At 38.5% G+C, this 18,552-nt stretch overlaps 1 protein-coding gene across 1 annotated transcript; it reads right to left on the bottom strand.

Annotated features, from left to right (window-relative positions):
• Window positions 1-1,983: 1,983 nt before the first annotated feature.
• On the bottom strand, window positions 1,984-18,235 carry dclre1a (DNA cross-link repair 1A (PSO2 homolog, S. cerevisiae)). Its single transcript, XM_061707843.1, has 9 exons — window positions 17,583-18,235; window positions 11,065-12,438; window positions 10,823-10,956; window positions 7,606-7,724; window positions 7,286-7,429; window positions 6,999-7,144; window positions 5,073-5,227; window positions 4,577-4,718; window positions 1,984-2,494 (listed from the first exon to the last, which is right to left on the bottom strand). Exons 1-9 carry the CDS (start codon window positions 17,971-17,973, stop codon window positions 2,328-2,330), a joined length of 2,772 nt encoding a protein of 923 aa, XP_061563827.1. The 5' UTR covers window positions 17,974-18,235; the 3' UTR covers window positions 1,984-2,327.
• Window positions 18,236-18,552: the final 317 nt, after the last annotated feature.

Consider the following 18,552-nt stretch of genomic DNA (forward strand, 5'->3'; position numbering starts at 1 on the left):
AAGACGTATGAAAAGAAATTATTCAAGACGTCTTCTGTTACCATGATTAAACTGTGATGTTCATGTTGCTGTACCATAAATAAGTTCTTTTAATAAATGTATATGTATGTAAAGAGTTCGGAGGTGGTTTTGGGTCATTTGATCGTCGGAAAGCAAATTATGTATATAAAACAGTACATATATATATATATATATATATATACATACATATACATATATATATACGCAAAGTGTGCACTTAACAGTGCAGTGTGAATCTCTACAGGAGTCTTTGAAAATTAGAATATTGTGATAAAGTTCTTTATTTTCTGTAATGCAATTTAAAAAAAAGTCATACATTCTGGATTAATTACAAATCAACTGAAATATTGCAAGCCTTTTATTATTTTAATATTGCTGATTATGGCTTACAGTTTAAGATTAAGATTCCCAGAATATTCTAATTTTTTGAGATAGGATATTTGAGTTTTCTTAAGCTGTAAGCCATGATGAGCAATATTAAAATAATAAAAGGCTTGCAAGTTGATTTCAGTTGATTTGTAATGAATCCAGAATGTATTGTAATTGTATTGTGTTTTTGTAATTGCATTACAGAAAATCACAATATTCTAATTTTCTGAGACAGTCCTGTATTGCATTAGGCTTTTCAATGTGTCAAATCTGTTTTATGAACATTTCCATCAACACCTGAGATTGAAAACATGTCCACCTGAGAAGAAGAATTTGTTTGATGCACGAAGAGTTCCCGCAGTGGCCAAAATCCTCTTTCACAGTGACAGAGATTCAAACAGCTCCATCTGCGCTGCACGTCCCTGCTGTCTCAGAGATTAACACCTGAAGGATCTGGCGGAAGACATCAAAGCCAGTTGCCAGTTTCAAAGCCGTAACACAGCAGAAGCATTTCAGGCCTAAATGCACTAAATGTGCTGTGACAGAGCCGCATAAAGGAGGAAGTATTTTGGAAGTGGACAGAGTGTAAATTGATGGTAAATGACAGTAAATATTCTAAAACTGTTGTGAAAAGTAACATTTGCCATGTTACCAAGACTACTGCCCTGATGAACAAATTCAAAAATAACTGGATCACGGCATGATGTGGACTCGCCAGAGGATAGAATGTGTGGCAATGAAGAACTCCTTTTCAAATTTTTTCCAGGATGAACATTTTGACTTTTTTCTGCACATTTGGACTTTTTTCTCCACATTTGAACTTTGTTCTCCACATTTTGACTTTGTTCTCCACATTTTGACTTTTTTCGCCACATTTTGACTTTTTTCCTCCACATTTTGACTTTTTTCCTCCACATTTTGACTTTTTTCCTCCACATTTTGATTTTGACTCTGGAAAATATTTCTTTTCAAATGCAGAGCACAAAAATCCTTTTCACATGTCTTTTTCTATACACAGATGAGTCATGCAACATTAAAACTGAATATTGAACCTCTCATGACATCACAACCTGTCAAGAATTGGGATACAGGAGTGAAGGGGAAGCCTGATCCGAGGAAACATGGGACATCGTTTCTGAACAAGCTGGGCTCCTTGAATGTAATAGATCGATTGGTACCACCTACCTGAATTTTCTTGCAGTGTACAGTTTTCCTTTGAGACCATACCCTCCCAAGTTGTTGACAAATGTACTCGATTAACTGATCAAGAAGTGTGAAATAAAATGACTACGTCTTGGCAGTTGGCCAGGCTGGAGCTCTTACATGCATGTAAACATGATGCCTTGGCATTATTCTTCTCAATGGCTCAGTTTTTGTAAATTCCCTAATATACTACTTGATGCTCATCTAAGGTACAAATTTTGAAGCTTGGTAAGGATCTTACATTTTCTAAAATCATCTTATATGCAAAACCTTAGCATTTTTAAGCAGGTGTACTTTGCCCGACAATACACGAACCTTAAAACCAGTGACGGAGCCAGAGACTCAAAAACCTCATGAATAGATTTACAAAAGAGTGAAAATAAGTGTTGGATTAAAATATTTATTTTCTCAGCATTATAAAATCTTGACATTAAAAAAGCATTTAAAAATTGCACCATTTAAGAGCAGCAGTACGAGTATGAGAGTGATGAACTGGATGGTTACAGAAGGATGGTTCATTTGAGGGACTGAGCTCTAACTGTAAACATGTTTGTGTAAACAGATCCTCATTAGCCAAGGCTGAGAATTAAACTCAGCTCAATGCTGAAGCACCAATCAATAAACTAGTGTTAAAACAGTTCAATATCCATGTGTCATTTCAATTATTAGGAATTATCTGATTCAGCCAGCAGAACCTCCAGGCTGCAGATGAGCTGCATTAAGCGCATCCTAAGTTACAGTTTGGCTTTAGCCTCCAAGATCCAATCACTGAAACACTTCTGCATAGCCTTCCTGCTCTCCCAGCTCCCAACATTCACCGTGGGGATGATCTTGAGAGGCTTCAGCCACTGGACAAATCGCTTCAGTTCCAGGAAGCTGCTGTGTTCACTGTACGGGATTCCTGTCGCAGAAACAAATGTTACCACCATATTTTAGCCAACTTAAAAATCATTCCCTCCCACCTCCACAGGTTTATTACAATTGCAGGTTTTACATGTTTCAATATTTCTATTTATCAAAAAGACAAACACTGTAAGTTAAAAAGGTTTTTCAAAATAGTTCCACTTCATTTCCACTGATGTCTTTCCTCCCTCTTCTTTAAAAAAAAACAGCTGTATGGCTTGAGGTAAAAATGTGACAGTGCCGTCATGGAGTATGAGAGATGGACCTCAAGGCCATTTCAATCTAAAAACAAAAACAGCTTGCTGTATGAAGCTGTTGGCTTCTTTTTTTTGCCCCGTCACAAGCTAAGAGCACCACTTTTAAAAACAGATGGAGTGTAAACCTGGCCACAACAACTTGAGATAGTTTTCCCTTGAGGACACCTGTGTGGTTGCAGTAATGACATTTGCTAAAGACCGAAGAGGGAGGAACAAGCAAGCAGAGTACAACTTAAAGGGGACCTATTATGGCATCTAATACTTATTTTAAACAGACATTGAATGTCTTAAAAACAAGCTTTTGATTGTTTTTGCTAAATAAATTAGAAATTCAGTCTCTGAGCCATGTCTTTATCTTCCCATTCTTTAACCTCATTATCTATGCAGGATTCTGAGTGGGCGGGGCTATGATAATGAGGCTCTGTGCTGATTGGCTGCCTGAATGACGCGATACACCGCTACTAAAAAATGACGGAAGCTCCGGCCGGCGGAGTTAGTTGTGGGCGTGGTTTCACGCATCGCTCCTGTCGTGACATCACGACAGGAGCCGAATCTGAACGGCTCGTAGATCCACATCACACTGGACGGCTCATCCGGGCGGCTGTACAGACACTGCAGAATTTGGTTGCTTTCCTCCTTCCTCGAGTTGGCAGGCTGAGGGAAGACCACTTTATATACAGGACTGTCTCAGAAAATTAGAATATTGTGATTAAGTTCTTTATTTTCTGTAATGCAATTAAAAAAACAAAAATGTCATACATTCTGGATTCATTATTAATCAACTGAAATATTGCAAGCCTTTTATTATTTTAATGATTATGATTATGGCTTACAGTTTAAGATTCCCAGAATATTCAAATTTTTTTAGATAGGATATTTGAGTTTTCTTGCATTACAGAAAATCAAACTATTCAAATTTTCTGAGACAGTCCTGTATGTTAAAGCAAGAGAAAACCTGTTTTTCATAATAGGTCCCCTTTAAGCTCTGCCTGAGTGACACACTGAGGAGCAGGGACTGATTACATGCTGGTGCACAATACAAAAGCCTCTAACTGGTGGCTGTAGGTTACAGGACAGATGGCTCTATTAAAAATATAAAAACCAGGAGACAGGATGAAAAACTGGCTAAATCTGCAACAACAAATCAAGTCATGACAAATTTCAGCTCTGGGGTTTTACGCTAGAATGAAGCAGCACAAAGGAACTTTTACATTGTTTTACAACCCTGTCCAGATTTACTCTCGTTTTCTCTTCCATCATTATGTTGAGTCTTAGTTACTTTTCTCATGATGTCTACTGTTGCATACAGTTTTTGCAAGAGATGACCAAAGTTACCCTGGATGATTTTTGAAATACCGTCTTAAAAATAGTCAAATTAAAAAAAATGAATAAAAAAAACCACCATGGCATTGCTTTAATGTTCATTTTGACCATGTCTTCCACCCTCACTAAGCTGAAATGACCTGAATCTGCGTCGCTTACCCCACTTCTTGTCCTTTTACCACCAAGAGATTAAAGCTATATGCTTGAACAGTGTAAGCAGCAGTCTGGTATTTGTCAAAGGATGCAGCTTTTTTTTTTTTTTTTTTTTTTTTTATCTTTTACCTCCCTAATTATTGATTTATAATAAAAAAAATGTATTAAAAAAAAAAAAAAAAAAAAAAAAAAAAAAAAGTGGTCAGTGTTCTTGCTGAATGCTTAGAAAGAGACACAGCTTTTAACCTGGCAGAAGTCCTCCAGAAATCCTCAATGCTACTGTGGGAAATGTTTTCAAATTCTTCCGACTCAGATCTCTTGAGAAAACTACTTGCATTTCTACGTACCAAAGATCGAGACGCTGCCTCCGATTTGAGGCTGGATTTCTTCCATTGAGTCCACCCGCTGGCTGAAGGTCCAGCCTGTGGGCTTGAAGGCCACCAGCTGGTCATACTGACTGGAAAATCTTGCCAAGTGATCTTGGAGTTTCTGCAGAACCAATTTATATACACACACAGCAACAAGAAGATGTAAAAAATGTGCAAAATGTGTACTAAAACTCAAACTTCAGGTTTCATAGCGATACATGAATCATACCCACTCCAGGACTTCTCTGTGGGAGACAGATTGCAAATTCAAATACCTTGGCTTTCCTAAAACAGCATTTTCTAATTAAAAATTAATGATCAAAAATAGGAAAATGTGAATACTCCATTATAAAAAGGCCAATTATTTTGTAGTATTTAAAAACGAAAGTATTTGCTTTCTAAATATGCAAAAACAAAAACCGTAGAAGGAATTAAACCAACATTTTCTCAAACTGAAGTTGACCGCGTCACCCACCTTCAACGTTAGGTGCATCATGGGAAGCACATGGACCCGGGCTCCTTTCCAATCGGTGGTTATTCGCTCCTTCACTTGCTCCGACTCCAAGCAGCACATGGTGTTGTATTTGTCCCTGGAGAGGCACACTTTGGACCCCAAAACCTCCGCTAGTGCTGTAAATGAAGCAACACATCGTCTGTGTGAGCATCAGAATCACAGAAACAGTATTTTACCCTACACTGTCATGACATCACCTCAATACATTTCATTATTATTTGCAAAATATGTAGCCCAGGTGTACAAATGCTATTAAAAGAACCATAGGAAAACAAAATGTGCTGTCAAAGACATCAAGTGTCTTTTTCCACTTCATGCGGAGCATACATAAACACTAAAGGTCTATACAACAGTACTTCTCTGCAGTAAAAGCACAACAAAAAAAATGTAAGTGCATCACGAGAGGATCCACTGCCTTCACAGGAGGACAACCAATTTTGTTCAGCATTAAAAAAAATAAATACATAAATAAAAATGTCATGTCAGATGACACTTCAGTGGGGGTAAAGTGATACCAAACTACAGAAAACCCCACTTGCTATTATCTTAGTGAACAGTTGTGTTTTGCAGTCAGTTATCGAGCTTAAAAGCAATGTATTTAGTAGTGCACATTATCAGGATACGTAAATGAAAGACAGTGCTTAAAATAACAGATTCATATCAAACATTTGATCTAAATGGAGTGACAAATCTTTTACCTTTCATCACTTCAAATCTAGTTCATCTGACTAGCACAGGGATCAGCAACCCGCGGCTCTAGAGCCGCATGCAGCTCTTTAGCGCCGCCCTAGTGGCTCCTGGAGCTTTTTCAAAAATGTTTGACCTTTTTTTTCCTTTTAATCTTGACATTTCGACTTTTTTCTCAACATTGACTTTTTTCTCGCAATTTTGACTATTTCCTCACATTTCGACTTCTTTCTCAACATTTCGACTTTCTCCCTCAACATTTCGACTTTCTCCCTCAACATTTCGACTTTTTTCTCGACATTTCGCCTTCATTCTAAGGCTTATACAATAATTGTCATTTTTTGCGGCTCCAGACATATTTGTTTTTAGTGTTTTTGGTCCAATATGGCTCTTTCAACATTTTGGGTTGCCGACTAGGGTTGCCACCTTTCAGAAATAGAAATAAGGAACCCCGATTTCAGCAGCGCAGGCGCCAAAAAAAGGGACATCCCCAAAACTTCTAAAATACATAGAAATGTATTTATTTTATATCAAAAAACCAAATGCTTTGATTTAAAGTGCTTTAATAGCATTGAACTTGCATGACTGTACAGACAGCCAACCATATAGCAACTGAAATAGCATCTGCTCCTAGTATGTCCACATCAGCCAAGATGTATAATATACATACAGTACATACATAAATACAGGTGAAGGTCGGGAAATTAGAATATGGTGTAAAAGTTAATTTATATTCAACTTAAAAAGGTGAAACTCCTTACCTAGTCTCATTACATGCAAAGCAATATATTTTAAGCCTTTATTTGTTATAATTTTGATGATTGAATTGTTTATCGATTTCATAATATATTCACATTTTTTTTGATTTTTTATTTGGGGTTTTCATAAACTGTGAGCCATAATCACCAAAATTATAACAAAGGCTTGAAATATCTCACTTTGCATGTAGTGGGAAATAATACATTTGTTTCACCTTTAGTTGAATTTACTACGAATTAAGTTTTGCAATATATTCAAATTTTCCGACCTTCACCTGAATATTATGACATCAATAAATAAGAGTATAATATGTGTCTGTATTGGTTCAATACGGAACGCAACTTTTAATTCCCAATTACGTAAAGATTCCGTATTTCAAGGGACGGGTGGCGACCCTATTGCCTACCCTGATCTAGCATATAGACTTCTCCAAACACATACCCAAAAACACCTTCTCTTTCCCCACAGAGTACGATCCGCACACCACAAGCGTACGGGGGTTAAGCGTCACAAGCTCAAATGCTGTGTTGGCTGCGAAGCTGATGACCTCTTCCTGCCTGGGGAAGGTGTACTCAGGGCTGCAGTAGCTACAGGGTTGAGCAAAAAAGGTGAAAATTAAAAATCTTGATTTATGCAGTTTACTGAGACTTCCAGATTAGCTGCAGCTGCACATTTAGCGGGACAAATGCACGGCTACTGAGAACTATTCAGACATGAGATGTACTCACGTGGTGTCCAAGTAGAGGGTCTGCACTCTGCGGCCGAGCAGCTCGGGGTACGTCTCCATTGAAGGGTCAGCTCTGAAATCACCAGTGTGGAGGACCGTCTGTCCATCTGGCAAGAAGAACAGCATCATGGCAGACCCTGGACAACTGAGAACAGGCACAGAACAAACGTGAGGGTCATACTGTTGATCATGACCTTAAACTATTGACTTGAGGTCTGAAACAGAATTAAGAGTCCATGTCAAGGGAAAGCTGAAAATCATTTGTTAACCAGTTGTCATGGTTCCTAAACATTATTGAATGTTACTGCATTAAAAACTCACTGGTTGGCATCCAGGAGGATGACCCCGACTCCCTCCACCGTGACCTTGGTGTTCATGGGAAGGATGTGGACGTACTGCTCTGCCACCTTCAGTTTGCTCTTCACCAGGTTCCCTGTAATCTAATCGGAAGAGGAATCTGTCAGTCGGCATCGCTCGCTGTGTTTTACCTTTATACAATGATGCAGATGCAGCCAGCCAGTCAAGGAAAAAACAAAACAAAAAAAAGAATTGGGGGCCTAGAAACATGATCAGTAGCAACGTCACACTTTAAACCCTAATACATAGCATGGTCTAACCCAGGGGTCGGCAACCCGCAGCTCCAGGGCCGCATGCGGCTCTTCAGCGCCGCCCTAGTGGCTCCCTGGAGCTTTTTCAAAAATGTTTGACCTTTTTTTTCCTTTTTTTCCTCCCCTTTTTTCTTATTTCTTTTTTCTTCCTTTTTAATCTCGACATTTCGACTTTTTTCTCAACATTTCAACTTTTTTCTTGAAATTTTGACTTTTCTCGACATTTCGACTTTCTCGACATTGTACTTCAACATTAATCTCGACATTTCGACTTTTTTCATGAAATTTTGACTATTTCCTCGACATTTCGACTTTTTTCTCAACATTTCAACTTTTTTCTTGAAATTTTGACTTTTCTCGACATTTCGACTTTCTCGACATTGTACTTCAACATTAATCTCGACATTTCGACTTTTTTCTCGACATTTCGACTTTTTTCATGAAATTTTGACTATTTCCTCGACATTTAGACTTTTTTCTCAACATTTTGACTTTTTTCTCGAAGTGCATAATGAAAAAAAAATCTTCCCCCAGTTATAGCTAATATAGAAACATGCAGCATGTGTTGTCTTCATTCTAAGGCTGATACAAGACTTTTCATTTTTTGCGGCTCCAGACATATTTGTTTTTTGTGTTTTTGGTCCAATATGGCTCTTTCAACATTTTGGGTTGCCCACCCCTGGTTTAACCACTTCCAGAGCAAAGATTTCTGAAATTGGTCTGATCAAACCTTTTGGGCTGTGACCCAAGTTTACTGAACTTCTGAGTCAAACCCAATAAATGAGCCTTAATGGAGTCCCAGTTGGTCCTTGTACAGCTGTTTTTAGTTTTACACCCCGAAAATACTCCACAGTGATAAATCTGACCCAAATGACTAGAAACATCTAGTCTTCAGCCAGTATATTCTCTCTCATATTGCTATGAACAGTTATGTTTGTAAATCACGAGGATAAAATTAACACATGTGAGAAACAAAGTAAAGTTATGCATGTACACACACAAAAATAAAAAGCTCAGCATTCTAAAAATGCAAATAAAAACATAATGCAATGATTCGCGAATATAAATCTGTATTATTCACATTTTACGATAAATAATAGGCAATAATGTTTCAAAAAGATGGAACAAGCGCACCAAACACTGGAGAAGTACCGACGGGGGCAGAAAAAAAGAAAATCCCAAACTGTGGGTAGTGACTGAAAGATATCACGGATACAAGCAACTGAAATACAGTTCTTCCACAGGAGGGCGAGACTCTTAGAGACAGGGGGAGAAGTTTTAGATAGGACTGCTGTATGATTGCCTCCCCAACTAGAGGAGCCTCTCAGGTTGGTTGGGGCTAGTTAGGACGCCCCCAAATGCCCAAGTGAGGTTCTGTGGAAGACCCAGAGATGTTATTCTGCTAGATCAGGGGTCGGCAACCCAAAATGTTGAAAGAGCCATATTGGACCAAAAACACAAAGAACAAATATGTCTGGAGCCGCAAAATATTAAAAGTCTAAACCTTAGAATGAAGGAAACATATGCTGCATGTATCTATATTAGTTATAACTGGGGGAAGATTTATTTTTTCATTATGCACTTCGAGAAAAAAGTCCAAATGACGAGAAAAAAGTCGAAATTTCGAGATTAATGTTGAAGTACAATGTCGAGAAAAAAGTCCAAATGTCGAGAAAAAAGTCGAAATTTCGAGATTAATGTTGAAGTACAATCTTGAGAAAACAGTCAAAATGTCGAGACAAAAGTCAAAATGTCGAGACAAAAGTCAAAACAAAAGTCGAAATGTTGAAGTACAATCTCGAGAAAAAAGTCAAAATTAAAAAAGGAAAAAATAAAAAAAAAAAAAATAAAAAAAGAGAAGGGGGAAAAAAGAAAAAAAAAACGATAAAAAAAAAAAGGTCAAACATTTTTGAAAAAACTCCAGGAGCCACTAGGGCGGCGCTAAAGAGCCGCATGCAGCTCTAGAGCCGCGGGTTGCCGACCCCTGTGCTAGATTGAAAAATGCCTCCACATTCCCCTGGTAGAGCTGGGAAGAGGGAGGTCTGGACTTCTTCGCTGAAGTTGCTGCCTCTATGACCACAATTCAGATAAGCAGTGGTTCAGGAATTGATGAATGGCTGGCAACAGATAAGCAATATAACAGGGTATACAAAGCATTTCAGAGAGGCAGAGTCTCTCAGGAGTAAATAAGGGCAGGAGTGTACCAGTCTGGAGTTCTTCAGCATGACATTGTGAAGACCCCACAAGATAAGAGCTCCATCTTGTGAGGATCACCTACGGTACACAATACCATCACCTGAGAATCTGGAGAAATCTCAGTCTGCAAGAAACAATCAATATTGGATGCCAAAAATCTAATTTAGATGCCCTTAATCTTGCAGAGGCATGTTTCAGTAAGACAAAGCAGTCCAGGCCTCTCAAAAAGTGAACAGTGCCAAAAGATTAGGACCAACTTGAGACCCAGATAAACTAAAACGTCCTGCAGATCATGCATTTTCACACAACTGACTGAGAAAAAAAAAGAAAAACCCTGAAGGAGGTCATGAAATCTTAATTGATCTTATAGTCACCACCACCATTAGCAAATTGGTATTCATTGTTCGCGACTGCACGCCAATTTTTCATTTGAGGCAATGCTGAGCTGCGAGATAACACATGGATCAAGTACATGCTGTACAAACTCTGAGAAAGAGAACAGTCAGGAGAATTTGATGAACTGCAAATAAATATCACTGTGGGATGACGAGCCCCTATAGTCTCTTTATAAAACTTTAAACTGGAACATTTCCTGCATAAAAGTGGTATTTAGTGTTTGTGCTGATCAATTCCCAAAGTCTGTCATACCAGAAATACGTTCTCGTACCCAAAATACCAAAGAATAAACAATATTAAAAAATGAATATTTTATTGCGGCCAGAACCCGAACTTACTCTGTTACAGTAGATTGGAAATGTGGCGCGCTTGGTCAACCCTCCATAATGGTCTGAATGGAAATGTGTGAGGAAGTATGCAGATATGCCCTGCACCTCTCCGTAGCTAAATGCATCTACAACAAACTTTGTACCTGTGGGAGAAGAAAAACAAAAAGATTCATAAAATGTTAGATCAGAACAAAAACTACAGGATGAGTAAACATCTGAGCTACACAGAAACATCTGATGACCTCACTAACCTGGAATCTTCTTATAGAACGGACAAGGACGCGATGCGCCATCACCAGCATTGGCTCTGCTCCACCTACTTCTTCTCCAGCCTCTGGCGCCGACATTCCCCGCTTCTCCTTGACCACCCACTACACTTCCATCATTAACTGTTTCTGTAGTCTGCGACATGAGAGCAGTTGTGTCGGCTTTACCCCTTCTCTGCCCATCTCTCCTTTGCCTCCTGTTTCTCGTCTTCTCACCCTCTGATGGAGTGGAAGAGATGTCAAGGTCTTTCGGTCCACTTTCAGCTTCCTTCTCCTTGAGTGGTTTGAGGCCGAAAAACACCCCAATGTCTGTCTGTTTCAGACCAGAAGCCTGACCTGACATTTTGTGACCCTTTTGAGGGGGCATGATTTTAGATCCTGGAACTGAGGAGTTTGGTGATGGAGGGACTTTGGGATCCGCTTGAGGTTTCTCTGTCTGAATACACTGACCCTGTGAGCTTAAAAGACTTTCTCTCAAATGCTCTAAAACAAGACTCTGTGGTGACTGAATGCTGGCCTTGTTGATATTATTCATAGATTGGCCACATGTTCCTTTTCCACCTGACAAATCATCTCTAATTTGAGCAACTATGGAGGGAGCTCCTTGATTAGCAGGTGCTAATGAGGAGACTGAAACCAGCTGAGTGGTTGAGGGTGACGGAGCCTTTACTGGCATATTTCTGTCGTCCAAAGTGCTATCAATAATTCCAGCAAATAGCTCATCGTCACTGTCACTGAACAGTATCATGGAGTCTTCATTTTCAGATGCATTATTATTAAAAAGAACCTTTCTAACCTCTTTAAACTCATGATTGACTTCAGTGTCTGCAAGCACCTGAGACAGTGGAGAGTAGGATATTGCTTCATCATCTTCAGGGGAAAGTTCTTCTTTAGGTAGATCTTCACAAGGACTTGTAATATTTTCTTGAACATGAGTGGATAAAATCTCTTTTGCACTCTCTTGTGAAGAACTGAGAGACTTTTGGCGTTTAGCAGATGACGACCAGCCCTTTTTTTTCTTGAGATCGTCTGGCTTCGGAGAGCGCAGCAACAGCAGGCCATTAGTAAGTTTTGATGGGGGTGTTCTAGTGAGATTACTGCGAGGGGACCCACTGTGGCTGGATAAGGCAGAAAGACTGGGAGCACTGCCCTGTGAAGCACTGAAAATAGAGTTTTCTTCCCCATCGTTTATTGGTCCAGGGAGACGACTGAGACTGGTTTTTAGGCTGGTCTCAGTCTGCTGGGACGGACTGGCAGTGGCTGTGTTGCTGTTTGCTCGGCTGTGGGCGAGGAGTGCGTGGCTGAACTTCTTGTAATGGTTGGGAATGGTGGAGAAGCAGTGAACGCCATCTGGACATTCTGTGTAGATAAATAAAACATAAAGTTCTTTCAGAGCAGGGTTGAAAATCAAAATTATTCCAAAACACTTTAACAATACAGACATACATCACTCTGAGATCCTTGTTAAAGGTGTATTTCTTATAATTAATTATCAACAATGCAAATCATCCATGCTTTATAATATTTTTTGCACTGTAAAATGGAAATGGAAATGGAAAAAATAAAGCATCTGTTAGCAGGATCCAGCAAATCTGCAGCCTTCTCTGACCTGACCTAATTTAAGACGAAATAGAAAACTGTCCTGCTTAGAAGTCGGCATCAGGGATGTGGGTTCATTCGTGGAGATGGAAGTGGTTGCACAGCTGTGAAGGCACCATTAAAGCTAAATGATATATGTATTATATCAAACAAACTGTTAAATATGTATTTTATTGTTGTGCCTTTAACACAAGAAACTACGCAGGAAATTATTTTTAGTGTTTTCACTGACCAACTTCATTGTTGTCAGAAAGTATAAACAAAGAGAGGATCTGATGCCAGCAACACAAAAAGTTAGGAGAGAGACATTTACATAACCTTTCTTTTGAATACAAATTGGAATAATTGGAGAACTGAAGACACTAATTGAATTCCACATTTCACCCCTTCATAGGCAGTACTGGAGTTGAGGGGGGATGATGGGGGATGGCATCCCCCGCTGAAATAAAAACGGTCCAAATCATCCCCCCTGTAAAACTGCCACCCCCCCCTTTCCATCCCTTATGTCATTTCATCAATGAATGTGGTTTTACTGCTATTTCAACATTTAGAGTCACCAGAAAAATAACTTCTTTGACCATTTTCACCTGTTTCAAGTAAATTTTCACTTGAAATAAGTAGAAAATCTGCCAGTGGGACAAGATTTATCTTCTCATTACAAGCAAAAAAATATTGTTCCACTGGCAGATTTTTCTACTTATTTCAAGTTAAAATCTACTTGAAACAGGTGAAAATTGTTGTTTTTTCCAGTGATGAGTCTTTTTTAAGTATAATGAGATTTTTTTACTAAAATGAGACATTTTAACTAGAAATAAGACAAATATTCTTGTTAAGATTTTGAGTTTTTGCAGTGATCCATTTGACTTATCCTGTGAAGGACAGAGTCATATTGATAAGTTCAGAAAAGTGTTTTTTATTGTTGTGTTTTGATGTATTTGATGTAAGCCCAGTGGATATTTAAAGCTTACAGAAGGCTGCATTTAACTGCTGCTATGTCATTCCTGCAGTATTTCTGCAGGGGTTTTGGTCAGTGCTATTATTTGTAATATATTATATTATTTGTAATCAGCACAAATTATCTGTCCCCATATGATAAAATCCACCATCCCCCCTGATTTTTTTTTACAACTCGAGTACTGTTCATAGGTGAAGTTATCAAAGTCACCAGTGCCGTGTACAGTATGTGGTGGTAGGCTGCATGCCCAGACCTTCACAGATGTTACTGTAGCTTTTGAACCAGTCTGGATGATCCTTGGCAGTTGGCACTAAACAGAAATGTACTTTTTTCCAAAAACAAGCTGAAATATGGACTCATTTGAACACAGATCATGTGTTCATGGTCTGTCCGTAAAAGATGAACTGAGAAACATTTCTGCGCAATTGTATAAGGGGTTTCTGGTTGCAGTAGTGGACTTGAAGTAAGAATAGTTTTGCAAATACTTAGGCCATGTGGCTACGTTGACCTCAATGGTCTGACGGCTGCTCATGCAGGACCGCCGGAGAGCATGTGCATCTGATAGTGGTTAAAGCCTGGCAACCTGTCCAGGGCGTACCCTGCCACAAGCTGCTGGGATAATATGAGACAAAGCTCTCCATGGGCACTACACTATTTTATTACACTATTGTGTGATAAACTGGCTGGTATAAGGTCCACAAACCACCACCTACTACAGGACTGTCTCAGAAAATTAGAATATTGTGATTTTCTGTAATGCAATTAAAAAAACAAAAATGTCATACATTCTGGATTCATTACAAATCAACTGAAATATTGCAAGCCTTTTATTATTTTAATATTGCTGATCATGGCTTACAGCTTAAGAAAACTCAAATATCCTATCTCAAAAAAGTATTCTGAGAATCTTAATCTTAAACTGTAAGCCATAATCAGCAATATTACAATAATAAAAGGCTTGCAATATTTCGCTTGATTTGTAATGAATCCAGAATGTATGACATTTTAGTTTTTTTAATTGCATTACAGAAAATAAAGAACTTTATCACAATATTCTAATTTTCTGGGACAGTCCTGTATGTATTTAGTGTGAATGCTGTGTACAGCAGAGTTAACCAATTTCCCTATCTTGTAGCAGTGATTAGCATTTTTCTCTACATTTTTTATTATCATACTTCTGTTTTCTCAGCTTTTTCAACAGAATTCAACAATTATATCCTTGCATTCACACCTGCATTTTCTAAGAAAATTATTATCATAATGTTTTTCTTCATGTAGATTACATTTTTAGATTACAATGTTCTTTAGAACATTTTAAATTGAATATATTTTATTTGTAAATAGCTTGACGTTTATTACAAGTACACTGTTTTAATAATGACAGCCTGTGGACACTTTATTTGACTTGGCAGTTAGTGAAAGTGCTTGTAAAGGAAAACAAATACATAATAAATCATATCAGCCATTTGTTCAAGATAAATGCTTCCAGGGTGAAACAATATAGCGCAATAAAGAACTGTCAGTGCACACATTATTGCTGTAAAATCACATCACGTCACAGGAAGGAGAATCGATCTTGGTCATCGCTTTTTCAATTCATTTCAAGTGAAAAAAAAACAACTTATACAGCTGCCGGTGTTCATTGATTTGAATATTTTACATAAATGAAAAAGGCATCTGGTAGACAAAAATCAAGAAGATTGGAGAGAAGATTGAAATTGTCAGCTCCTATAAATATCTGGGCACTGTGTTTGACAACCAGCTTAAATTTGATTTCAACACTGAAGCACTGGTCAAACGTGGAGAGCAGAGGATTCATCTCCTGCGTATGCTGAATTCTTTTTCTGAGTCCAGTGATTCTCTGTCGTTTTTATCAGTCCTTTATTGAAAGCCTTTTAACTTATTCTTTTATTTGTTGGTTCAACAACCTGTCACTCAGGGACAGAAACAGTCTTAACAGTGTGGTGAAAATCTGTTCCAAGATTATTGGACTCAAGCAGAGACACCTGGGCTCCCTATGGGAACAACAGGTTTTGAGGAAGACTCAGAGTATTCTGGAACTTCTGAGCACGTCTTAGGAAAATAATTTCCACTGCTGCCTTCAGGACGTCGTTATGCCCAACCTGTTTGTAAGGGTAATCGCTTTTCCAAGTCTTTTATCCCCTCCGCTGTCCGGCTTTTAAATTTAAATTCATCCTTATGAATTTGTTTGGAATGTGCATTCAGGGACTGTGTACCTTCTAGGAATCATATTGTGAGAAAGTGAGCAACCCCTCCCCTTCTCATTATCACCGGACTTTTTTTTAATGTGTGTGTCAGAGTGGAGGATTGGGCGTGGTCTGCGGGGGAGCAGCACACAGGTGTGCCTGGTTCTGCTGATTGTGGCACACCTGTGTCCAATCAACCTCTCCACCCTGCCTGGGTTTATAAACAGCAGCTGCATACCAGAAGAGGGGTCTGCTGAATGGAGGAAGCTGGCTAACAGGCTATGCCCCATGTGCCATTTTTTTTAGAATAGTGATTTTGCCCTCCGCCTGTATGTCTGTTTATTTTTACATCAAACAAAAAGCCTTATTTTTTTGGCATTCTACGCTCTGCGAGGTTTTTTTTACACCTCATCACCCAGGTCCAGTTTTGCCTTGTCCCCTTGTACGTGGGGAGGCCGCTCTGGTTCCTCACAGATATCATCCAGTGTTTGTATAGACTTTTTTTAATTAATTTATTGGTATCAGCACTTTTTTTTTAATGCAACAAATTGCAGATTTTTGCACACAGCTGCCAACTTTCTCTCTGTGTTCTATTGAATGTGTTATGTGTTTGTTATGCGTGTGTTTGGGCACGAGCTGCCAAATCAAATTGCCCTTCAAGGGATTAATAAAGTTGTCTTGAATCTTGAAAAAAAAAACATAGATACACTAGGGCTGGGCGATATATCGAGTATATTCCATGTATCTCTGCTTCTACTCTGTGCGATGTACAAAATAACTATATCGTGAATATTTGAGTATACATTGTCACGCATTTTCTTTTAGCCGCGGGCATTAAATTACAGGCTTTTCTCACTCCCTCGTCTCGTCTCTCCTTCCCAGAGACATAAAACAAGCGTACCTAGTTACACACGTCAGTCACGTGCTATCGGTAAAACCGGGATCAGAACATGTTCTTATCAGATTCTTCAGATGGGGAGTCAGAGATGCAACGTGCACTTTCTGATTTGAAATGACAATTTTTATGTTTGTGCCACTCACTGCTTAGTAACTGTTTAATAAATACAGTTTTGGTAAATTTGACTTAGTTGTGATTTCCCCCTTTTTGCATGTTTAAAATTAGCATATATTAATGCAGTATGAACAAGAATGTTTTAATGTAGACATATAGAATCATCATACTGGTGTGTGATTGTAGCATCAAAGTGTTAATTCAAGGCTAAGGCAAAATATTGAGATATACAGGACTGTCTCAGAAAATTTGAATATTGTGATAAAGTCCTTTATTTTCTGTAATGCAAAAATGTCATACATTCTGGATTCATTACAAATCAACTGAAATATTGCAAGCCTTTTATTATTTTAATATTGCTGATCATTAAGAAAACTCAAATATCCTATCTAAAAAAAATAGAATATTCTGGGAATCTTAATCTTAAACTGTAAGCCAAAATCAGCAATATTAAAATAATAGAAGGCTTGCAATATTTCAGTTGATTTGTAATGAATCCAGAATGTATGACATTTTTGTTTTTTTTAATTGCATTACAGAAAATAAAGAACTTGATCACAATATTCTAATTTTCTGAGACAGTCCTGTATATCGTGTATCATGACATGGCCTAAAAATATCGAGATATTAATAAAAGGCCATATCGCCCAGCCCTACACTGATGTTTGAATGAGGATGACATTAACCAGAATGCCGTGACATGTGATGGTCATCATATGGGTGTCTGTACCTTTGCATTTATCCCTGGGGGTGTCCAGACATTCAGCAACATGCCATCTCTGGGACTGTACGACCAAAATGTGGAATGGCATCTGACATATTGGACAATGGTCTTCAGTGGTTGGTCCCTCAGCTTCATGGCTGTCACTGTGGGGTGTGTGTGTTGTAGCAGGCAGCTGGGAGGGTAAAGGCTGGATTAACTCATGGGCCTCTGAGCTGAGAGAGTCATCAGTCAGACCAGCTGCAGATCTCTCTCCTCTTCTCTTCTTCTCATCCTTCCTGGAGCTCTTCCTGGAAATGCATCTTCTCTTAGTCGTGGACAGCAATTCACTACCCTTTCTTTTCTTCTCAAGGGGTTTATATTCCCAAATGTCATTTTCAGAGTCGTCTCTCTGGGACATTTGAAGCAAAAGAGACAATAACGTGGAAATCGTCACCTCAAAGCCGTAGTTATTAAACAAGAGCTGCTGTTTGATAACATCCCGCGGGATGAAACAACGTTACAATAGGCGTATAACTGGATTCCTTTAAACTGTCTTTCTAGTTATCGCTATAAAACCGCTTCTTATAAGAGCTGATAACGATAAAGAGCAATTTTCTACTCATACCATTTGGTTCTGCACATAACTCTGTTAGCAGCACTTGCCGCTCGCGGTACAATGATGAATACAGTAAAGATAGGTAGCTAAGTACAGCAGCACTTTCTACATAATCAGAAAGATCCAATTGGTCAACTGCCAGACTTAAGCACAATTTAAAAATGACAGTATATATTTTTGCAGTTATTTATTCAGATAGTAATAATAACGTTTAATTAAAACCTTGTAGATAATTGTTTTATTTCACAATTGTATCGAAATGACGGCTATGGATCTACATAGTTAGTTTACCTACATAGCTAGTTGTTGCTTGTACATAGATTGGATCAGAATTACGGACCAGGCCCGCAGAGCCGTAGACACCGGTGCTCTGGATTGGAT

Source organism: Cololabis saira, chromosome 19, assembly GCF_033807715.1.
Source record: "Cololabis saira isolate AMF1-May2022 chromosome 19, fColSai1.1, whole genome shotgun sequence".
Lineage (NCBI taxonomy): Eukaryota > Metazoa > Chordata > Actinopteri > Beloniformes > Belonidae > Cololabis > Cololabis saira.

Excerpts from the sequence above, each read along its gene's own strand:
- dclre1a (XM_061707843.1), bottom strand. The coding sequence starts at position 17,973 with ATGTCCCAGAGAGACGACTCTGAAAATGACATTTGGGAATATAAACCC. Across the intron at positions 7,725-10,822 it reads TTCCAATCTACTGTAACAGA|ATTACAGGGAACCTGGTGAA; the intron begins GTAAGTTCGGGT and ends TCTTCCGATTAG. Across the intron at positions 4,719-5,072 it reads TGATGCACCTAACGTTGAAG|AAACTCCAAGATCACTTGGC; the intron begins GTGGGTGACGCG and ends TTGGTTCTGCAG.